The 24,072-nt window shown below is 48.6% G+C and overlaps 3 protein-coding genes across 3 annotated transcripts in view; 1 reads left to right on the forward strand and 2 right to left on the reverse strand.

The window, feature by feature from the left end:
• Positions 1–13,881: 13,881 nt before the first annotated feature.
• LOC143002378 (cyclin-T2-like) lies at positions 13,882–17,134 on the reverse strand. Its single transcript, XM_076152454.1, has 4 exons — positions 17,001–17,134; positions 16,141–16,304; positions 15,971–16,047; positions 13,882–15,890 (listed from the first exon to the last, which is right to left on the reverse strand). Exons 1-4 carry the CDS (start codon positions 17,009–17,011, stop codon positions 14,838–14,840), a joined length of 1,305 nt encoding a protein of 434 aa, XP_076008569.1. The 5' UTR covers positions 17,012–17,134; the 3' UTR covers positions 13,882–14,837.
• An 85-nt stretch (positions 17,135–17,219) lies between these two features.
• On the reverse strand, positions 17,220–19,637 carry ccnt2b (cyclin T2b). The gene is made up of 6 exons (XM_076152455.1): positions 19,425–19,637; positions 18,800–18,881; positions 18,586–18,714; positions 18,119–18,179; positions 17,495–17,557; positions 17,220–17,351 (listed from the first exon to the last, which is right to left on the reverse strand). Exons 1-6 carry the CDS (start codon positions 19,577–19,579, stop codon positions 17,275–17,277), a joined length of 567 nt encoding a protein of 188 aa, XP_076008570.1. The 5' UTR covers positions 19,580–19,637; the 3' UTR covers positions 17,220–17,274.
• A 2,178-nt stretch (positions 19,638–21,815) lies between these two features.
• Positions 21,816–24,072, forward strand: part of LOC143002347 (transmembrane protein 163a) — a 13,510-nt gene continuing 11,253 nt past the window's right edge. Inside the window, exons 1-2 of the mRNA XM_076152403.1 lie at positions 21,816–22,268; positions 22,774–22,893. Coding sequence (XP_076008518.1) covers positions 22,022–22,268; positions 22,774–22,893 — 367 coding nt within the window. The 5' untranslated portion in view covers positions 21,816–22,021. The remainder of the gene's footprint in view (positions 22,269–22,773; positions 22,894–24,072) is intronic.

The following is a 24,072-nucleotide window of genomic DNA, read 5'->3' on the forward strand; positions in this document are numbered from 1 at the left end:
AAAACCTATTTTCTTTCTGCTTTCCTTTGCTTCTTTTTGCCTCCCGTGCTTCATTACGGCGCTCAAATGTACCGGCGGTTTGATGTCGGAGTACAGAACGATGTCGGTTTTGTTCCGTCCAAAGCGCCTGGAGTGGAGAACGTTATTGTCCGTCTCCACGCATCCAACTCCTCCTCAGCTGTGCTTGATGATCTGAGCAGAGCTAAAGTCAGTCAGGAGGGCTATGTTTAGAGAGACGGAGAGCCGAGTTACTATGGAAACAAGGCTTCAGGTTCAGCGATGTCGGGAATATTGAATCTGCTCTTGTGCGAGTTATACAACGAGCCAGACAGTCATCAGAAACTCCAATCAATACCAGCAGGCTCCTGAAAGAGAGCGTCACATTCCTCAACACTCAGAAATCTTCATCTATCTCTCTCTCTCTCTCTCAGTCTCTCCCTCTTTCTCTCTCTCTCTGTCCCCCTCTGGTTCGCTCTCTCACTCCCGCCTTCTCCCTCTCCCTCTTTAGCCACTAAGAGTCAAAGCCTCGCGGTTCTCCACGTTGGCGGACGTCGTCGTGTCCCGATTTTGTCTCGTCTGTCAGCTGCGTCCAAACCCCCGAGCTCAGCAAATTCAGACACAGCCAGGACAAAAAAAAGTTTGGTAAAAAAAAAAAAATTATCTTCTTCCTCTTCTGCCACAACTTGTGTCGGCAGCGTGGCAGCGCCCGGGTTAGAGCCTTCAAACTTTCCTGGGAGGCCGTGTGGGTGCGAGCGTGGGCGTGTGTGTATTTCCCCTCCGGCTGCTCCAGGTCTCCACTTAATAAGGCCGGCGTTCCTCTGCTGTCCAAACCGACAAGCTCTGTGAGTAATGAACATCTCCCAGGCAGCCTTCCAACAACAGCAGGATTCAGTGTCAGTCCCTGTCAGCAGCCAATGACTCTGATCTGCTGTTTTATTACACCCAAAAGGTGTGTGTGTGTGAGGGAGAAAGAGAGAGAGAGAGAGAGGGAACTGTATGAGAGAGTGACAAAGTGTCCTGCATGTATCCGCGTATGTCTGTGTGTTCCACAAACAAAAGTGTGTTTGTCAGATGGGAAAGTCTATAGGCAGAAGAGAGAGGACGTAGAGTGTGTGTGTGTGTGTAGGTGTGTGTATTTGTCAGATGGAGCCGTAATGAGGCAGCGCCCGGATGAAGACGTCTCACGTTCTTCCCAGAGGGTCTTCTGGGTAAAGAGGAGCCCTGCATGCCCGCCTGACTCGTGTGTTTGCGTTGGACGACCCGTCAGCCTGCAGGAGGAACATGGAGCCATGGAGACGCCGACGCCGACAACCACGGAGAGGCCGGACGCCCGACGATCGTTACATTGCTGAATCGGAGCTGATTCCCTTTATAAAAAGTTTTTTTTTTGGCGTTTTCCTTTTTCTGTTATCCGGCAGCTCTTTGCTCGGAAAACCAGATTCCAAGTCAGCGAGCGAGGACGGAATTCTGCATCTTCTATCTTGGATTTCACACCGCTAGTATCGAGTTTAAGCCTCACACACCCACACTGATACAAATTCAAGCTCCGGGAATGTAAACTGCATGTTCTGTAAACGGGGTCAAAGTTCAACGCAGACAACTTGGTGCTCTGGAACTTGGAGCAACTTGGAGCAACAGAAAAGTCTGAGTCTGCTCGCCGTAGTTGGAATTCATCCTCTGGGGACGGCAAGTGTGTGTTCCACATTTCTCGCCAATCCGACCAAAAAAGTTGGTTGTAAAAGCTTTGAAACTTAACAGGCGGTCGACATTCAGAACGAGCAGATTGACCACAAATCCCTCACATGTGTTTGGCAGAGAGGAGAGGATGGAGAGACCGAAATAGAAGACAGGATGGGTGGGATCCAGCGCAGAGATCGTGTGATCTGAAAGAATAAGAGATGCGCCTCAACGCTGTCGCACAGAGTTTCTCAAATGTGGGTCAGGGATCCTCCAGGGGGGCCGGTGCGGCGGGCTCTGAGGGGTCCACGGCCCCCCCGGCACAATGAGGGAGAGATTAATTTCACCGTGACTCGATTCCGTCAAAGATCCTCCAATTACGGGGCGGAGCAGGAGGAGTGTTCTCATCTCGGGTTTCACTTTGGTGCAATTTAGAAGCATAAATTAAATGAAACGACGGCGGCTTGTCGTGGAAATCTGTCCGCTCGGGGGTTTGGGACAGGAAAAATGTTTGGAATTCCCTCAGCCGGCGTGCGAGCGAGCGAGCGGCGACACTCGGGGCGGACGGCGGGAAACCAAACAAATAATTCATAATTCAATCAGCATTTACATTCAGGCGGTGTGGCGTCAGGTTTGCTGGTGTTCCTTCCGTTCCTCCCTCCTCCTCCTCTTCCTCCTCTTCCTCGCCTGCCCTCATAATCTACTTTGGCCTTTTCAGCGCCTCCGCACAACCCAATCTCCTGTGACAGGTGTGATGGAGAAGGGCCAATAAAAGCCTGCACGGGGGCGCCGCAAGCACCCGGCAGGCTGGCCGACCCCGCCGCGGTGTGAATCCCGCCTGCCGTGCTCTCTGCTGCGCTCCCTCTGTGTCCCTGACCCTCTCTGCCCTTCAGCAAGGCAGAGGAAGCGACCGCATGCGGAGGCCGCACCCACCGCCCCTCTGCCAAAGCCGATTTTCAAAGCACGCCGCCATCTCTTCCTCACACTCTGGTGTCACCTGGTGGAATGTGGCCCGGTCCTGCAGCTCAGGCCTGTGCGGCGTCACGGCGTAAGATCACGAGGACGCACGTGCTGAAACGCCGCGCCCGCGTCGTCTAATTGAACTCTGGAGCCGGCGTTTAGGAAGCGATTCTTGGCTTTAAACAAGCACAGCCGACGAGGGGCTTTTGTCTTTATTGTCACATTATCTCTGGGGACGGCGATGAGATGATTAATCATTTCCCCACCGCAGCCCCCGCGTCCGCTGAAGGCTGGCGCAGGCTCCGCAGCGCGCGACGCCCTGGGTTGAGGGAAAACAGTATTATGGCCCAGGTAATTGGTGGAGGACCATCACTCATAAACGATCTAATTAATCTCATTAAAAACGGCGTCTCCGGCTGCACGGAGACGTTCCAAAGGGCCGCAGCAACAGAAGGCGTTTGGGGAAAATGGGGGCTGATCCATCCTGATGAGTGTCACGTATGCAAATGCTGCTTGTGCGAGGAGCTGGAAGGGGAACGCGGCGCACGCAGGAAAATCGATACGTCGATACGGCGTTAAAACCTCGAGCCGGCGACTTCCTAATGTGGTTTTGGCGTTGGAGGGGGGGGGGGGGCGCGTTCTCATTGCTCAGCTGGAGACGGCTTTTGTCAAGTCCAAATTCTATTTATTCAAGATGGCTCCCTGGTCGTCTCCCAAGATGCATGGCACGCCGCGGATTAAGAGCGAAAAACGCAATCAATTCGCCCAGCAGGAGATCAGGGGAAATAACAGATAAGGTTCTTAGCATAATTCATACAGTCCCCAATCTGGCGAGGATTAATGTAACGTGTTGGCTTTTTGCTCCGTTTGGCTTGTGCGTCGGAGCTGTTGTGGGTCTAAATTGGCGCTCCAGGTGGCCCATTACAATCAGGCTTTGTTTGGCGAGGGCCCCTGCGAGCGCCACATCGATTTACAAACGCCATGTCAGAGTGATGTAAGCGCCGCTGGATTTTATTATTGCGTCTTTCCTCCTTAAAGCTGAGACGTGTCGGCGTGTTAATGTGCACAGCGCTGCCATGCAAACTGAGACAAACATCTAAACATCACAGGCACCAAAGAGTTAAATACTGTAGCAACATCACCCATTTAGCAAATCAAGAATAACTCCACGACCTCATGGTTTATTACTTGTTTTACGCTATAGGAGGCTGTATCAGATTTCACATTTATGGACGGTAAGAACCCATAGCAACCACCTAAATGATCTCGCGAGCTCAAACCGTGTTACGCGCTTTAGCCAGGAGATGGTGCTCTAGGACGAGTTAGGCACCGGAGGAGTGCGGCAGAGCGAGAGTAGAAGAAGAGTGAGAAGGGCGTGATTGGTAAGATGCTGTAACATGGGAAACCAAACAAAGGTGGAAGAAAAAAAAAGCAAAGGAATAGTTTGTTGTTTATGAGCGCTCAGGCTAGCAGGCCACGCCCCTCTTTCTCATCCGCTCCCAGTGTGTGTTCCCGGCGTCGGGGGGGAACTCTGTGGGATGAGGTTTTTGCCACCACTTGACACCAGAGGAAGCGCCGCAGTGGGCATCAGAATCGCCGCGTTCTCCTCTTTCATGTGTGCCGAGCGGATGATTGAGGTTAAAATGAAAGCCCAACCAAAATAAAATTAAAAAAAACGTCCGTCGTCGTCTCCTTTCACCAGGCCTTGAAAGACATCTTTTCATCTTCCATTTCATTTTCCTTTCATTGATCAGCCATCACTTCACAGATTGCTTCCAGACGTCTATTCAGCCGCTCCGCTGCCGCCGCCACCGCCGCCACCGCCGCCACCGCTCAGTGGGCCTCTAATTCACACTGAAGGTCTTAATAGCAAGGTCTGGCTTTTGTGCCCAGATTAAAACACGCAATCACTTAAAAAGCGACAATGAATTCACAGGAAGGCGCCTGTTGACATTCGAGCCGACTGAATCAACAGCGGAGAAAGTTTGTGTCATGCAGAAACGGGCAGATTTGGGGGGCGAAAAAAAACAGGACTTTCTCTTGCCTCATCCAATGAAATTAGGAGGATTTTTTTTCAGTGCATGAGCCATAAAAAGGTCATGTCAGTCTGGTGACAGGAGTGACAGGTCCGGGGCATCATTACTGAGGCTTGGAGGGTCTGTGTAAGCACCTTTGGTCACCTCTGGAGAATAGAGCCCCATCGCGCTGCCGCCGGCCTAATGAGCACAGTCAGCCCGCCGTCTAATGAGGAGAGGGCGATTGCAAGCGTCTTCCATCAGCCCTCTGCTCTGTCCGCGCGACATCACATAACGGCGGGAACACGCGGCGGACAACTTGACATCGTTGCGTGGCGAAATGTCCTCGACGCAGGTTTGACACCGTCTAAACGCCGGGAGGGAAACTGAGGGAGTCGCAAAGGGCCTAAAACCGAAAAAAGACTGTGTGGCACCTCGCAGTAAACCTCCAGATTTGGCGTTTGAAACCGCAAAAACGATCGATTCTGCTCGGCTGGCGATTCAAATCTGGGATTCCTGCCCGTTGGACGATGAGCGCCGTGTAGCCGTAATTAGCAAACCGCCAAAAAAAACTACAAAAACACACAGGCTTGAAGTTTTCCAGAGGCCAAGGAAGGAGTCAAACTTAAACGGGAGGCGTTTGGGGAAGCAGCCGGTTGGAGAGCGCATCGGCGTCGGCGGGGGTTCGCCGGAGACTCGATTTAGACCGAACACACGCGGGAAGAACTAGACACCTTTTCCCGGCGGCAAACAATTCTTGGTGTTCTGGACCATAATGCTGCAGCGCGAGCCAAAGGCTGTTTGAAGCTGTGATGTAAGCCCACATTATGGCGCCGCTTTCTTTGCTGTTATTATCAAACAGCCAAGGCCTATTAATAGATAACAGAGGAGCAGTTATTATGGTGCCGGATGCCTTTTCAGCCAATGTTATTATACATTCTGTGGCAAACAGGATCAGAAATATCCAAATCCTCAGATTCGCCCACTGCGTGTCATCCTGAATGTAAATCTGACATAACTGGTAAGATGTTTCACAAGTGGTCGTTTGAGTGGGTTTGCTTTTTCTGGCCGAGCGATGGCGGCGATCTTCACGCCCGCGCCAAAGTGCGTCGGTGCAAAAGGCAAAAGAAGCTCAAAGTTATTCTGTGCAGAGACGTGAACTTTGTTTTTATCGCCCATCTGTTTGATTTTTCAAATAGTTAACCGACCGAGAATTACACTTTTTTTAAAATGAATTTCCTGCGTCCGTCTACATAGGCCACGCCCATTTTTCTGACAATTTCTGAGCTCAATTCCTTTACATCAAATGACCCAATGGTGGCACTTTAATCATTTTGGCCTTGTGATACTTGATGGTAAAGTGTTTCTCTACAATGACCTGGATTTCTGCATTAAACCGAATTATGCAGAAAATAAATGTTAAACTTGTTTATTTGTGTATTCAATTGTAAATAAACATTTACGCTTCAAATACGAAACGTGACCTTCCCTCCTCTCTTATTTAGGTCACATGAGCTCATGCTGGAGGTTTCACTCTTTCCCTTTCACACACACACTTCACACACGGATCGGCAACAACGCCACAACACGCCTCCATTCATAGATTATCAGTTCTGTTGTAAATCAATGAGCAACAATCAATCAATCCCCTGCACTGCTGCTGCTCCTCCTCTCCTGAGACCGTCTGAGGAGCAGAGAGGAGCAGATCACATCAGAGCTCAGCCCGTGCGTGTGTGTGTTTATAGGGCGGGGCAGCTCAACGACACACAGCTCCCAGTCCCATCTCGCTGATTGGAGCAGTTGACTCTGAAGTCGTTACGCTCAAACCTGCAGCACCTTCTAAACGTGTAAAGAAGGATTCTTTCTTTAGGTTTACTTGAACTCAATTGTTGCCTCGACTTTGACGGAGGCTGTGATCTAATTTACCACAGCCAAATCATCACCGCGTGTGAAAATCAGTGTTTTCATACTTCAACACTGTCAGTTAATTAAAGTGGTTGTTTTTCTTTAGATGCTTTCAAACGTCTCATCCCTGATCCGTATCGGCTGAACTGGAAACACTCCAATCAGCACTTGTCAGGAGAAAATAATAAAAAAAAAACACAAAAAAAATCAACACTTCTGGAAAATCTCCGGCGCGCTGGAGTGTCACGGCGTGCGAGTCGCTGAGCGCTCTGACAGCAGCTGGGTGACGAATATTATGATCCATTTGTCTCCTGACAGCTGAGCGACAGTTATGATTGGGAACACTTAAGTGTGATCAATCAGATTTTTCCCATATGTGAGGAGAAACGTTTAAGGTGGACGGACGGCAGCTCCGTCTGCGCCGCATGGACGCGCTGAACTGAGGAAGAGGAGCGACGACAGGGATGTTTGCCACGCTAGGATAACTTTAATGACAAAGTTTTTGAAAAAATCAGCTGAAGTTGTCTGACATGGAACTTTGGGAAAGTGACCCAGCAACCCCAGCAGAATCTACATTTTTCCGGAAGATCTTGACACCTTTTAGGATGACGGCTGGTTTCCGTGTTTTTTCCGTGAGGATGGAAATAGAAGCCTCGTCACTTTTTGTCGGTGGTGCACAGAATGAATCCTTCCCACGCGGATCGTCTCTCTATTCTCACTCCTTCCTCCTTTTGACACACCAAGCACCTTCACATTCCTGCCACTTTCTTAACCCTTTCGGTTCCTTTACGGTTTGTCACTCAACTGCTTTAAATCTCCACAGTAAAGAGACAGAATGACATGTGAGCGACCATGGAGAGACCAATTTCACCAGTAATTAGTGATACGTGATGCACTGTGGAACCGATACGGAGCCTCAAACAGGAAACAGCGCTCTAGAACTGATTATAGTGATACACAGGCGATTTGGCTCAATTTAATAACTTTCAAGGCTATTTTGTCATTTACGTGACGCCAAAAATCTTTAGATTGCTGCAGAGATGAAGACTCTGTCCTGTGATTAGTATTAATATCATTAGTCTCTACCTTTCTCTCTAAACCCAACCGGTCAAGGCAGATGGCCGCCCACCCAGGGCCCTGTGCATTGTGGGTATTCCAGCAAATATGACCTTAAACAACATTTCAAATTTCTTCTCAAATATATTACAGCTTAATTCTCAAAATCTCTTTTTACGTTTTCTCCATGAACCCTAATGATTGCAGAAGGAGCTCAGTAGAAAAGGATTTAGAGACGACGACGGATCTCAAAGGGTTAATATCCTTTTGTGCATTTATTCTTATTACGTTTGATTGTGACAAACTCGTGGCATCGCGGTTGCGACTCCTTCCATGATGATGAAGCTCAGGTGAAATTTTAATCGCGTCTGCGGGGAACACACTCACACTCACACACACACACACACACACACACACAAATAAAAGTAAGAGTAATGAAGACAATGCATCCAGTGAATGCAATAATCAAACATATTCTAGTAATGTGAGTAATAAAGCTGACAAATAATGATCCAAGTGTGTGTGTGTGTGTGTGTGTGTGTTTACAGGTGTATGAGTGTGTGTGTGCGCGCATTGCCAACTATTAAGATGAGGCAGTGTATAACGATGAAGATGAATGGACAAATATGCATAAATAAGTCCAGATGTCATGTTTACCATTAATGAGGACCTGATTAAAGGGAAAGAAATGAAGAAGACAGAAATCAACACACTCCTCCACACAGACACACACACACACACACACACACACACAAACACACACAGCTGTTCAGGACATAGAAGGATACATTTTCATCATTCTGGTGAAAGATTACAAATGTTTCGGTGGCAAAGCAATTTGTGTGATTGTTAGGCGAGTGTGTGTGAGTGTGTGTGTGAGTGTGTGTCTGCTGTAACACTGGACTCTGACTTATATAAGACGCCACGGACAACTGGAACATCAACAATCTTCTGCCCTTTCTGATTACAGTAACACATTTAGAGTCAAGCCTGTTGCGAGGCCGTGAGGCTGCGACGTCTTCTATGAAACCACAGCAGTGATGAAGGTCAGATGGGATCAGAAGCTCTATTTTCATCTGCTGCTGCTTCACCTTCAAATATCAATAAGCCCTTGGCAGCACCTTCACTGCAAACACACCAAACCAGATTTCTCTGCCCCGCCGACCCAAATCCAGCTCCGAGAGGCTCATCTCCTTCGTGCTCGCTAACCAACTCATCCTCCTCCTCCTCCTCAGCCTCCCACTCGGCCACATAATCCATAAACGCTTTGTTTCGTGGCTACGCTGATGACACCCGGTTGTATCTCCCACTGAAACCCGACAATCCGAGGATTGACTCACTAAATAACTGCCCCCGCTCGTCAAAGACGTTCCGGAACGTCTTACAGGATTGAGGAGGATCATCAAGGAAATTAATGATGCAGTTTGGCCAATGAGAGGAGGAGGATAAAGCAGCGTTATGTCATTTTGTTATCTTAGTGGCACGAAACTCAAAACCCTGACGAGATGAGTTGAAAGAGTCGATTCCCAGTCATCTAAGGTTCTTTGTTTGAGTCCCAAACGGCTCCTTGGGAAGGTACCTTGCCACTGTGTGTGTGTGTGTGTGTGTGTGTGTGTGTGTGTGTGTGTGTGTGTGTGTGTGTGTGTATGTATGTGTGTGTGTGTGTGTGTGTTGATTCCAAAATAGCTAAAAAAAACAAGACGGCCATGGCGCAGTTTGTTTACGATCTGTTTTTCGACCGGCAAAATTTCGAAAGTGATTTCAGGAAAACAAGCCACAGAGCTGAACACACTATAGACTGACTCACTCACGATCTAATATATACATTTACACTGTACCGTACGTATATGTGAATATGAAGCGTTACCATGGTGATCCACCTTCTACTCAGCTCGGTCTTTGTGAAACTCAAACTTCACGGCCCGGCTCACACTCTGCTGAAGTCCCTGTGGCTCTTTTTATATTTTTTATTTTCCAGCTTTTTTGGAGTTTGTTTATCTTGGCCAAGTCTCCAGCTTATGTTGAATCTCCTGACTGCAACAGACCGCCGCTGCTGCTGCATTGTTTTGGTTTCCATCCTTGTGAGACTGAAGCTTCTTGTCACTGCTGGTTGTTTCTCCATGTTGGTTCATCTAAACAACACCTGGCATCTCCAGTCTGCCGCTCTGTGATGTCATGGCTCTCTTCACTCCACACCAGAAACTTTTGGGCGCTGGGGAATAACACATTTCTGGTTTGGTATAGTTTTTTGGGGGCTGAGCAGGACAGTGTTAAACACCAGACACACACCTCCTTGTTATGTAATTCTGATGGTCAGTCTCCGTAGCCGCCGTGCATAAAACATGAGGGGTGGCTTTAACGTGTCCATGTTGCTATGGCACCAGCCAGAGGACAAAATATGAATGGGAGAGTCCAGTGTGAAGGCTCATAGCTTCCACTGACTTAACTGGAACAAGCAGCAACTGCGATCAATTAATTTCTATTTAAGTTGTTCCATTGCCGTGATGAAAACGAAAACCAACCGGTAAAGTAAGTAAAAGGCAGCGATTTAAACACAAAGGAGGCGAAATGTTGAAAGCAAACGAGAGTGAAAGAGGAAGACAAAGGTGGGAGAGGTCAGTGTTCACAGTCAGACACAGAAACCTGCAGGAAGACAAACAACGAGCAGCCGTTACAGCCAGCAGGGGGCGCTGTGAGCAACTCTGTGCTGCCCCCAGTGGCAGTTTGAAATGACGCAGCTCCAAAAGCAGCGTAACTTTGCTGAACACGGATCTGAGTACCAGGCGGACAAAAGTAGGTGGAAGTAGTATTTGAATAAAGACACCTCATTAAAATTGAACCCCTGAACAAAAAACCCTGAGTCAGTATTCAATTGATCGTAGATGCAGTGAAGTGTTGAAAGTAAAAACAAAGTTACTCATCTCCTCCTCGCTGCTTTCTGGAGAAACAAACTTCCCTTAAGCTGCTTCTTGGGGTCAGACGGCGACTCTCCAGCATCTCATCCAGCAGCAGCAGCAGCAGCATTCTGCCGCCCACCTGAGGCACGCTGGTAGTAAATAAGGCCGCTGGTGTTTGTCCTCATGGCCTGATGCAGCAGCAGCTCAGCTCCAGTCTGAGGAGGGCGATGATGATGATGTCACACCTTCTTCCCTTGTAAAAAATTAAAATCTCCTTGTGTGTGCAGTTTGCTAAAAATGAAGCTCGGCTGCAGTTTTCACAGTTTTTTTTCCTCTCTCCAATAAAACACAGTAAAAGCAGTTAAGGTGAAAATTCAGCAATGCAAAAGTAAGAAAATGACAAAAATATATGTATTTTTGAATTTGTTTGAACCGGAGCTGCAAACTGTGAGGCCAGCAGGGATCATTACTGTGATTGATGACACCTGTGTTATTGATTACACCTAGTATTGATTGACTGATTGATACCTGCTTCACCTGCAATCCCAAGCACAAATGCTGCAGGTTTATAATTATAATTATTATTATCTGTATTATAGTTGTAGCAGAAATTTTTTTTGGAAAAAATTACAAAAATATAAACAATCAAGTAAAGAAACAAATACTCCCAAGAAATAGTTTGGTAGTGTCAGAAAATAATATAAGTTTGTTTTAAAATGAAGCTACAAAGACGGTGTGAGTGAGTGCTTAATGTTATTTGTGTTTATTATGGCGGTGTGTTCAGTTCAGTGTGAGCGGCGGTGCGAGTGTGAAGTGAAGTACAGGGAGGGAAATAATTACGCTGGTGTGTGTGTGTGTGTGTGTGTGTGTGTGTGTGTGTTTTGGTGGTGTTGTGATTGCCGGGTCATTATGCTCCCTAATGAAACAAACCAGCGGAGAGCCTCCATCTCTGCCCGAGCCGTTATCATCGGCCCTCAGACAATAGAGAAGGAAAACACTTCAGCGGCGGGATAATTAAAACCGGAGCGGCCCGGATGAGGAGGCCCAACAACCCACACAGGTGCATCGGTGTGAGAGTGTGTGAGTGTGAGTGTGTGTGTGAGCTACTGTAGCACATCATGTTTATGCATGTGTGTGTGCATGTGTGTGTGTGTGTGTGTGTTAGTTTTTAATGGCCCCAGCCTGCGCCGCTGTCTCCTGCCTGTGCTGACAGCGAGGCCCCAGCTGCTTTCATGTGACAGGACCCTGCTCAAATAGGGCCGTCGCCGCGCCATAATTAGTTCAAATGTCGACGGCGGTGAATTATTGATGAGCGAGAGGACGAGCGAGAGGACGAGCAGGGGGAAGGAAGACATTTCGCGTCAACTGTTTCCTCCTCGCTGCCGTGTCTCTTTTTTCTTTTTTTTCTGACAAAGAAAAAAAGAAAGAAAAGGAAAAAGAGGACGACAGCTGGTGCTCGTGCCGCAAACACGGATCTGCGGCGTGGATGGAGGCCCGCGAGATGTTGGCATGTGCGCATGGGGGGGGGGGAGGGGGGCGGGGCCAATAAAGCGCGGGGCCAGCGAGGAAGAGGAGGATGAGGAGGGGGAGTTGGGTAATTACAGAGGAGGACGGAGAAAGGGGGTGGGGGGGGGAACGATGAAATGAAATAAGGTCTTGTTTTCTCCAGCTGCTTTAAGAGAGCGAGCCGCACACCTGAGCTGAACCGTCGCTCGCCCCCTCGCTCTCTCCGCCCAGGCAGAGGCTAATTTATGCTCCTGCCAATCTCCGGGTATAATTGCAGCGGCGCGGCATAATGGCGGCCCAGTCACTTCCCCCCCTCAGGCTCTATCTCAGGTACTTACTCCGGCTTCCATCAGCTCCTGATTTTTCAAGAGAGACCTCTCAGACTGGAATGACAATAGACTTTCAACGGCTTATAATTATGCCACTTTCCCGCACAATTTCCTGGGCATCATTTGCATTAAGGCGTCGTATAGACATAAGTGCACCACATGCTGCTCCACAAAGGCCCCCTTTTTGATCGAATTAGCCGCGTCCCTGAGCCCGCCGTCGTCGTCCGTCGGCTCTCAATCTGTTAATTAGAACGGTCGGCTCCGGCGTGCAGCTCGGCGGTCGCCTTGTGTCCTTTTTTTTCAAGGTTGTTCGTCCGCCGCTGCGTCTTGTTTGCTTTTCGCCTCCCAAAAAAGAAAAAAAAATCCCTCTTTAAGAACACAAAGAGAATGATGCAGGATGTTTGGGTTTGCTGATCGCCCCTGTCGATGCGTCAAAAAGCCCAAAGGTCACACTGCCATCTAGTGGCGGCGAGGTTGTACAGCAGAGGCGTGCGCCTGCATGAAGACGGTTTCTGCTGCATTTCAGTGAAGAACGAGGACAAATGGAAACATAATAAGTGGGAGTGATGACTCTTGTGGCCTGGATGGAGGACTTGAGATCAAATAAAACGTCTTCATCTTAATCCTTTATATTCATACTGTATGTGCAGCCTAATCAACCCTTAACCGTCCCATTGTGCGGTTATTAGTGTGTGTGGGTGTGTGTTCTAATTGGAGCTCTTGGACTGCGTTCTCCTTCAGATGGCTCTTAATTCTGGATCTGGTCGCTGTGGTATCTTAGCGGATTTGGGAGCAGTGGGCGTCTCGCATTCATCCGGCTGAAAATAAATCATCACCCTCCCACCAGCGGGCCAGAACGTCCAGATGGTTGAGTTTTCACCGACGTCCTCCCACTGAATTTCCCCATTGTCTCTCTCACTAAAATTAGAAGGTAATACTGGGTGAAAGTGCTGCGTCTGCTCAGAGGGCGCTGCTTAATTATCAGGAACTGGATTTATGTTCCACCCACAAATGAGCCATTTATGCCGTATTGTTCGAGGAGGAGGAGGAAGGAGCCGCTTCAACCTTGAAACCCTTGTGTGGTTTATGGAAGAAAGCGAGATTGTAATTCCTGACGTGTGACTTTGAAACCCAAAGTGGAGCCGTCGTGGCATCGCTTCATTCCTCACTGCAGCTGCGCCTCTTTCATGGGAATTACATCATTATGTCACAATCACATCACCACAGAAACCAGAGCAACCTTCTGATACTTTTATAACACAATACAGGGAGAGGATTTAGGTCGACGTCCTTTTGTGCCTCAAACCAAATCATCTACATCCAAGTAACATAAAAGCGAAGTAGCTTTAGTGTCGCACTCCATTATTCCTTGCGTTCATTCCAAAATGTGGGCAGTTTTCGGGTTCTCTGCCGTAATCTACAGTTTTACAGCAGGGACACCGGTGTCCCACATGGACAAGCTACGAGAAGTGAAAACAAATGCGATCCCCACATGTGACAGAAGTGTGAGTTCATATCAAAGACATGAGAGGAGAGCAGCTTTGATGTGTAAAAGTCACTTTTACACTTTTATTCGGGCTCCCAATACACAAATTGAGGATATGTTCTTAAATACAGAGTCTGCTTTTAGATCCCATGATACACTGAACGCAGGAAGGTGGGGACTGAAGCAACAAGCCTGGTTTAATCTGGATTACAGTCCCCATATATACACTTATCATCTTAGTTTAGAGATCTTCATTTTCTCATATTAAGACATTTAATCATACTGAGTAGTAGCAGAGATCGACAAGGTACAATTCACAAGGCCTGTGGGGTCGGAGCCCGTTATATTCTGATGCACTGTCACAGCAGATGGAACGTAAACTTCCTGTGTCGCCCCAGACGAGTCCGACTCACGTTTGCGTTCTGATGCACTCGGAAAAATAAGCAGACCGTGTTTTCCTAGGACAAGATACTGAATCTCCGCCGCCAGACGGATGAGCGTGTCTCCACGGATACGGGGGAACGAACCCAGAGCGGGAGGAAGATTCTTTCGTATATCAAAAAAGTTCAAGACCTGAGATTTTTTTTTTAGTGGAATAAAACGTCTCAACATACAAAAATGTACATACATTAATGTCAACGCGCTGTAAACCGTCCCCAGCTGCTGCAAACAGCCGGCCTCTTCTTCTTCCCTTTGTGACCGCAAACATGCACATAGATAAAATCAGAATGATCGCTCGCGTTAAAATAACTGGTAAACTCGTTTCTCCAATCACGTCGACAGCTTTTTGTTTCCGTTCCAAGCGTGTGCACGACTAAAATGCATAATTTTACATGTTTGACATCTTAACCATCCAGACTCAGCGTGTCGACACGACTGAAGGTCGAGCAGAATTCAGATAACTTAAAGAGAAATAAATTCTTCTTTTTTTTTTAACTTTTTAAATTCTATTGAACATTCTTAATTCCTAAGTTTTGACCCTAGACGACATTCGGGACCATCGGGGTTACAAGTTCATTCCTTGGGCACTTAGTAAAGAGTCCAGCATGTCAAAAGTGTCTTTGTAGTCGGTGTGCTGCCCGTTGCTCAGCACGCCGTTGGTGCCGTTGTGGGCGTGTCGCTCCATCATCAGCCTCTGGCCGCCTTCTGTCGCAAAGTGGGAGGAGCCGATGGCGGCCTTAGAGCTCCGCCCGCTCTTGCCGGAGTGGTGGTGGGTGCCGTCCGGGTGCGGCCTCTTCCGAGACGAGCCGGACGAGCCGCCGTCGTGGCCGCCGGGCGCCCTAAGGGACAAGGCGGCGGCGTCTAGCGTGCCCCTGCCGTTGCCGCTGAGGGCGTACGGGTGCGAGTGGCCGTGTTTGGGGTGGCGGTGGCCCGTGTGCTCTTTGTGTTTGTCTTTAGCGGGCAGAGCGGCGCCCTGCTCCGAGCCGCCGTGACGCTCAGATGAAAATTTGATTCGCATCTTGAGCTCCTCGCTGCTGGCGGTGCCGTTTTCGGCAAACGAAGGCTGCAGGCGGGACTTTTTAGAGCTGGACTTCTCCCTGCGGCCCTCGCCGCTCTGCTGCGGCTGTGAGCGTTTCTTGTGGTGGTGCGTGGGGAGCGGGGGAGGGGCCGCGTACATGTCCACGCCCGGCTCCTCTCCACGGCCGTTCTGCAGCGCCAGCTCCGCCGCGTGTTTCTCTCTGTACTTTTCCAGAGTCAAGACTTTCTGCGGCCGTGCAAAAGCAGGCGGGTTGGCGGCGAGCTGCTGCTGGTTTTTGCTACTCGACCCGCCGGCAGCTTTGTGTTCGAGTTTTACCAGCGTGAAGTCCGTCTGCGGGGGCTGGGAGGGGAACTGGTCGTAGCCGCATGCCTTGGAGTGATCGCTCAGCGCCTGGTAGGAGTCGAACGAGGCGCCGATGGCGTTGAGGGAGGGCATCTCTGACGAGTCCGACGTAGAGGGGAAGAAGGAGCCGGTGACACCGGAAAGGCTGTCTAGGGAGGAAGAGGACGAGGACGTCCCCTGGAAGGCACTGTCCACCGTGGAGCCCTCGCTCTTTGGTTTCTTAGCAGCTTGGATGGCCTGAAACACAAACAAACGTCTCACCGACACATTCCAGAACTTTCTCGGCTGAATTTGCTCCAAAATGGCGCATGGCTCACATTTACCCTCCAGTTGCGTATCCTCTTCAGCCTGCTGGGCGTCTTCTCCAGGATCTGAAGGAACTCGTGGGTCAGCTCTGGGGAAAAAAGACAAAAGCAAAAACCTGTCAGACCTCAACGCCTTTAAGCGGCGCTATGGCGACAGCGGGCTTGGGGGCATGGCTTCGTACCGTCCAGCAGCTGCAGAGTCACCGTGTTGTCCACATACTCCCACCAGTGTTTGGCGTCCGTGGACACGGGGATCTCCCAGTTGGACCACTTACACGCCAGGTGGATGCAGACGCAGGCGACGACGGTGGGTCGGTGCTGCAGGCAGAAGGTGGTGAGGTGCAGGCTGCAGGAGACGACACACACAAAGAGCAGAGCACAGAGTTACACACACATGACCTATGACCTCACAGCACAACACAGCAGCATTTACCTTCACACTTTCATATTAGATAGGGAGCGAGACGCCCGGCCCGACTACGCCTCAATCAGAACTAAATGGTTCCTGCCAACGCTCGACTTCGCCCACAAGTCCAAAATGGTCCCGAAAGAACATGTCACACTCCTAAAGACGTTCTGATCTCACTAACACACACACAATCATACACACTCTCTGTACCCCTGAATGCTCTGTGTGGGTTCATGGCTCTGTGCTGAGGAGCTGCTGAGCCAAACATCTGCAGAATCCTCCAACCCACTTAAACTACACTTGGATCATTTCACTGTACGAGGTCACAGAGCAGTGAGCGCACACACACACACACAGGTCACGTAAGGCCCAGCTAGATTGTGATGGTGTTAAACACATTTCTGGATTTAAGGATCAATGGTGGCCATTGCTACACACACACACACACACACAGCTGCTCGTCTTCCCTAAAGCTACTCAACATTTCAGCCAAACGTCACACACACACACACGGTGTTGTGCTGCTAATAAAAACAAAAAAGCAGGAAAATCCACCACAGAATAAGAATCAACTCTGGCTCCTGACAGTTAAACTCTAAAGGTCAAACATGGATGAACTGTGACGATACTCACCAGCACAACATAAGTTTACACCCTTCAATCTTTAGCGCCAATTTATATTCAGGCTACCAAGTGTGTGTTTAGACATGTGCACTACCGAGCGAGCTGAGAGGCAAACGGCAGCACTACACTTCACACTGAGGACCGGCCCCCTCGTGCCAACACAGAGCCCCGGTACTTTACACCGCACACACCCTGCAGCCCGGCCGGGGGAGGCGGGGCTGCAGGCAGGGCGTTGGACACGGGACAGGGGCGTCCCTGCAGGACAGGAAGCTATAGTGCGCCATCACAGTGCAAGAATGGAACAGGATAATAACCTGTTGGTAGCCATGAAATAGGAAGTCTGTGCCAAATCCTTGCTCGCTGTAGAGACAAAACACACAAACAAACATCCAATTACCACTGGATACTCAGGAAAGAGTTCAATTGCAAACATGAGCTGTTGTGGGTGCGTGTGGGTGTTGTGTGTTGTGTGTAAACAGGAAGTAGAGGTGAAGGGTCTGTACCTCTCACTAGCTGGGAACACTTCACCACATCTGTGTGCGGATGATCAACTGTTATTTCAAAACCTGGAAGATGGAATGGAGACGTTCAGACACTTCTGCAGGGTCACGTGTTACACATGTTGACTTCACGCTTCATACGCGCAACAACGCCGCCAAGCTACGCTCACGACGCAGGCCGAGCTTGTTTTTCACTCATATGAACGCCATCAGATTTGTTCCGCCGCTGATCTGATTCCTGAACCGGTCAGTTTGTGGCTGTATGACCTCGCTGAGCTCAGATCAGCGCCGCCGCCCTGGACCCCACGTGGAGGGTGGGGGCGGAGGTGAGCAGATTGTTAATTTCTTTATTTGCGACGGCAGAGCGACACATTTAAGTGTTCAACCGCTCAAATTCATCAGTGGAGACGCTCCCGCCCAGGAACGGCAGGAGGGAACAATCTGCACGCGATGAAGCTACGGCCTGGAACCGCATTCACGCCGGGTCAGACACAGATCGCTTACACACACACACGGATGTGAATCGTCACGACATTACAGCACGGGAGAGACGGAGAGAGAGCGGCCCCGTCAGACTGGGGGACCTGGAGCGTGTGGTCTTGACCCTGTGGGAGCAGAAGCACTTACCCAGCGTTTGCAGCACTACTGTTTCCAGCGTCACGAGTTCGTGAGCTTGCTGGTGGAATGCCTGAAATACATCAATAAATAACTTAAAGATGTGCTAATAAACGCTGATTCGTCAATAATAATGATCAGACACTCCATGATGTCATGTCGACACCAGAAAGCAACCTGGGCGGGAGGTGTGTGTGTGTGTGTCCAGGCAGGGATAGTTCATGTATCTACACCCAGAACAGCTGAGCACTATCATACTGATGATGTCACATTAAAGCTCAACTAATGCCTCTTATGGCAAATAAAGGAGGTAGAGGGAAATGTTCGGCCTTGGCAGAGGGGTGTGTGTGTGTCGCACTACACTTGTAACAGCAGCTGCCAGGGAACGTCAGCGGCCTGTGTGTTAGTGCGTGTGTGTGTTTGGGTGTTTTCCGTGCTCCTTTGGCCTCTGTACAGCCTCTTCATCATCATGTACTCACGTTGCTCTTGGTATCTAGAGGAGGATCTTGAGGGTTAATACACGCGTGGGCCACTTTGATGACGTGCTCCAGCTTCCTGGGCTGCTCCTCTACTTTGGCTGCCAGGAACAAGGTGGTCTGGGAGATGATCTACACACACACACAGAGATGACTCAGTCTGGCTTAAAAGGCTACAAACTGCGGCGCCCGGATCAATACCAAGAACGATACTTACGTTTCTATGGAACTTGGTGAAGGAGTGGATCATATAAAACCTGTGCATGTAGACTATAGCGGTGTTGATGATGAGTTGAGAGCTGGAGAGAGAGAAGTTAAGGAACAACAAAAGAAGACGAAGAAGAAGGACACACAGATCGGCCCGCGAGCGAGGAGACACCATGGCACACTAGCACACTAAAGAGGAGAGATAACCGGCAAATCGTACATGTTACAAGATAAAACTGGGCTGAAACCCGGCCCGGAAGTTAAATGTACACCCTAAACCGAGTATAACGCCTCAACATCTTCGGTGTCTGTAAAACTGGAGCACAAATAAGCCTCTGAGCTAACAATAGAGGCAGCTTCGGCCGTTAGCAGACACGTAGCATTAGCCGGTGTGCTAGCAGGCCTCGCGGCCGTTTGCTCCGGGCGGCGGCCGCCCGCGTCGCCAGTACTCCGTGTGCGTTTACGGGCATTTCCGTAGCGGTTTCGGGTGTTAGAAAAAAGAAAGACAGACATTTATAACTGCAAGTAGCCTCCGTGCTAACAGCGATAGCCTCGCCGCCGCGGCCTCCCCAGGCTACCCCATGCTAACCCCCGACACATGCTAACCCCTGCGTCTTTTTTCCACCAAAGGATACACGTTCAGTCTCTGGCCCATGTCTTGGATTAAGTTGGCGGCCTGCTGCCGGTAAGAAAGCTCCCTGTCGGCCTCAACTCCGCCGCGGCGAGACGGCGTATTGTCCAGTTGTTCCCGGGTGAAGAGCCATTTCGAGGATCCCCGGTGCATCGCCATTATGCTCTCACCGCGGCCCCACAAGAAAAAGTCAGTTGCGGGAGGAGGGAAGGGGCAGCGGAAGGACATGTCGGGCTGCGTCTTTAGTAACAGCGCCTCCAGTGGCCGGTGGTGCAAATAAAACACACTTAACTAAACTCAAATAACTGATTAGTATTTTCATTTAATTTAATTGTTTTATCATTGGTTTTGTAATTTTACTCCCCCCCCCGTCAACATTTTGATAAACTGTTGCTCATGTTGTACACTTTTGAGATATTGTGTTTTTTTTCCCCCCCGTTTCTCTATATTTTTCTGTCTCTGAACAACATAGCAATATAATGATTTTTGGGATCGAGTTCTTTCTTCTTTCTTTCCTTTATCTTTCTTAACATAATAAAGTACATAAAAATAAATTAACAGAGCAGTGCAGATGTCAAAACATTTCTACTGTAAATTGGCATAAACATGCATTTACAACAAAGCGCCACATGGTGGAGCCTCCCCTGACCTGCATTACCCCATTTCAACCACTGGATGACAGCAAAGATCGAAATTCATAAATCAAATCAGATGACAGGGTTTGAAAACACCCACATGATGTAAACTGAAGGCTTGGCAACACAATGGAATGCAGCGAGGCTACCTACGCAAACATGTGTCAAAACTTAAGTCAAGGTAATCAAACTAATGATAGGTAATTATACCAATAAAAACAATAATAATAACATTTATTTGTATGGCACCCTTCATTACAAGAAGTCCAGGTCAAAGTGCTTTACAATGAAGTAATTACATGCACCGAGTAAAGAATAGACATAGAATGAACATAGAAACAGGGATATAGTGCCATAGTTAATATAGAATAAGATGGAAGATGAAACCCCACTTGATTATAATAATACAATTAAGATAAAGATTATATTAGAATACATACATGCAAAGAAATAAGGAAAATAAACATCACACCGTCTAACATGTGTCCTCCTCAGCACAGATGTATCCTGGCAAACAGCGAGACTAGGTGACGCTCCTTTAGATTGTTTCACCAGGGAACACGAATTACAAAGTCAAAGTCAAACTGTGTCGCTTCCAGTGTTTCTGTTTTGTATCATACTCTGAAGCTACTTGAGACGGTCTATCGAGCCAAGGGTCGATGATGTCAAGCAGTAAACAAGGTTACGATGATGCCACATTTAAACTTTACTAAACGGTCCATCTTTAATATAGTAGAGTTAACTAACATTTATTTCTTTTGTATATTGGGGCTTAGTGGGATTTCAGATTTGTCCCCGTTAAAAAAAATTATAACTTTTAATTAATAAACTAAAAGTTATAATTTAATTTATATATATATATATTATGGCTGCAGCGTCAGAATGAAACTATGGAGACAAACTTTGGTCACTGTCATGATGTCACAAAGCGGCAGCATGTATAGATAAGAGTACATAAGAGTCATAACAGACATCCACGTGTCGTGTATATCAGCATGTGATCTCCACGCGTGCGGCCCCCCTCCTCCCTCTGATATTCTTGATCAGTTGAACACAAACAACCGAGTTCTGTCCAAGAGGACAAGAAGAGACCTTGGACCTTATTTGGTATCAGAGTCTATTGTAGTAAAATCAGTTTATTTGTACTATAGCAGCTTGGTTGGGTTGAATGATTTGTCTTACTGATTGACCCGTGAGACACATCTGGACCTCCCGGGACAGATGTGTGTGCTCTGTGTCTCCAGTAATTAGAGTCCAGGTGCTGCAGTCTCACCACCTCGACACTTCGAGCCAAGCACCAATGTTTTTCTATTGCTGTTTCCACACAGAGGCACCCAAGCTTTGTCAAGACGCTCACAGTAGAGACATAGCATACCGGATGGTACTTTCAAAATAAAACCTTCAATTAAAGCGGGTTTCAACTTGTTGAACAGGTGCCCCGAGTGTGTGTGTGTGTGTGTGTGTGTGTGTGTGTGTGTGTGTGTGTGTGTGTGTGTGTGTGTGTGTATGTGTGTCTGACAGTTGGTTGCAGCTTTTTCAGCACAATAATAACGGGAACAGATGTAAAATAAATACTGGATTGCAGTTAAAATGGGATAAAATGTGAAGTGGAAATTCTAACCGACAATCTGATCAAACTGAATCCATCTCTGACGTCACAATGGTGCCAAGACTCACGCGCAGACGAAATCAAACCAAACAGGATATTCGCCCATCATGTAATCTATTTGCCCACACTCAAGTATCGATTGTCAAAGCGAACATATATAAGATTTGTTTTGAAGTTCATTCGTCCTTATTTCCGGTGGTGTTTTCACTGCCAGTGCGCGCTTTGACGCATCTGGACCTGCCGCTCCACCGGGTCTCTCCTTCCCTCCTCCCTCCTCCCTCCTCCTTCTCGCTGTCAGCTCGCACTTCTCACCCAGGTGGGACATTTCTGGAGTGCCTCGTTGGAATCACCGGGAACATGACGGACTCCACACCGCCAGAACCCACGGCCGACCCGGACCCGGCGGTAGTGAACTCCACGGCGGCGGCAGCAACAACAGCAGCAACAGCAGCAGCAGCAGCAGCAGCAGCAGCGGCGGCGAACGGGCTGTGCGAACCGGCGGAACCCCATTCTCAGCAACAACAGCAACCCAGCACAGAACCTCAGGGACAAGGACTAAAGATGGACCAGCAGATGAAGATCACTGACAGCATAGAGGACAAAGGTGAGTTTGGCCCAGGAGAGCGCTGGGGAACCCCGCGGACAGGGGCGCACAAAGCTGTGCGTAATGCAAAACGCCTCAGTGTGTAAAATGGAAACCTTTTCTCCTCACTGTTCTGCTGCCTGAGGCGAATATAAGACAGCTCAGATCAGATTACTATACGGTATTGGATGATTTATGCCTCTGGGGGAGAGTGAGAACACACGGAGGCGATAAGCAGGCTGATGCTGCTGCTGGGAGTTGGTCCAAAGCAAAAACAAACCCAGTTTATTTGTTTAACTTTGTCATTTATACACTTAAGTACAAATATTCCTTTTGAGATTTCCATGGAAGGACTGAGATCATTGGTGGTTGAGCCTGTAGAGTGTTCTGTTTCTGGTTCTAGAGTGAGAACAGATAGAAGCCAACAGATGGTAAAGGAAACCCCATGTTTGTATGTTTCAGAGTTTCCTGGATCATAGTTGAGGTTCTGTTTGTGTGTTCTGAGGTGTGTGTTGTGTGTCTGCAGGTCTTCTGGAGAGCAGCATGCGACTGAAGCCCCACGAGGCGCAGAGCTACAGGAAGAAGGCCCTGTGGGTGTCCTGGGTGTCCATCGTGGTCACCATCGTCCTGGCCATCGCTGCTTTCAGTGAGTATACGACCCAGTTTAGAGTCTTCAGACGCAGGCCTCCATTGGTCTTCGTCTAACATCCTCATGTCCAGGAGGAGACCCTCGTTCTCTGGGTTTGGGACTGTGAGAAGAAGAAGAGGCGATGTTTAATTTGTCAGGTTTTGGGGTTTAAAGTCTTAGACGACGATGATGATGATGGTGATGCGAGGTGTCTTCCTCCTCTGCAGTGAGTGCAGATTCAGTGCTTGACAGATGCTGGAGTAAAGAGGACAGACAGGCGCTGCTGCTGCTGCTGCTCGTTGCTCGTTGCTCGCCGCCTCAGGAAGCAGAGTTTCCTTGTTATGTCTCTGAGTGGGAAGCTTTCACGTTGTCAGAAGGATAAGCAGAACATTCCGGCTGTGATGAATCAGAGGTCAGAATCGTCACGGCGTCTTGATAAACCTGCTGACTGAAGCATTCCAAACATTCAAACGAACCCTTTTCCTTGTTAAGGTTGCAGTTTGTTCTCATCCATTATTAAGTAGAGGAAGAACACGTTAAGATGACGTCACAGCTCAGCCTGATGGTGGGGCTGTAATCATAATGATAATGATAATTTTCTACCTTAAATTCAGCCTGCTGTTAACTTATAAATGAGACATGGCGTGACAGAGACGCAGGAGGAGAGGAGTCTTTATCGCCACGTGCGAGAGTCGTTACTTCAGCTGGACCATTCCCAGAGAGGGAGGCGTCTCCGGTTGAATAATTATTTGGAATGGCGTTTGAGGATAAAATGAAAAATGGGAATTCAATTTGTGGCTTGGTCCTTGCTGGAGCACAGAGCGATGATGTGTGTGTGTGTTTGTGTGTGTGTGTGTGTGTGTGTGTGTGTGTGTGTGTGTGTGTGTGTTATGAAAGCCAGGGCCTCTTCCTGATTCCAGGCCGTGTTGTTTTCACATGTCTGCCCAGTTCCTGTTCTTCAAGCACATAGCGGTGGATTAGCAGGACAGGCCGGGACCACTGGAAGACAAATGTCCTTGTATGTGTGTGTGGACGTGCGCGCGTGCGTGTGTGTGTGTGTCCACTTTGAGGGTCCAGACAGGAACATTGTGTCCATTTCTTCTGATGTTCTACATGGGAACATTTTGTCCATAAGAGATGTAAAGCTTTTTGTCTTGACTCTGCGTCCACAGAGGACATTTAGCGTCCATTAGTGAT

Source organism: Genypterus blacodes, unplaced genomic scaffold, assembly GCF_046128005.1.
Source record: "Genypterus blacodes isolate CSIRO-AG114 ecotype Tasmania unplaced genomic scaffold, CSIRO-AGI_Gbla_v1 ptg000056l_1, whole genome shotgun sequence".
NCBI lineage: Eukaryota > Metazoa > Chordata > Actinopteri > Ophidiiformes > Ophidiidae > Genypterus > Genypterus blacodes.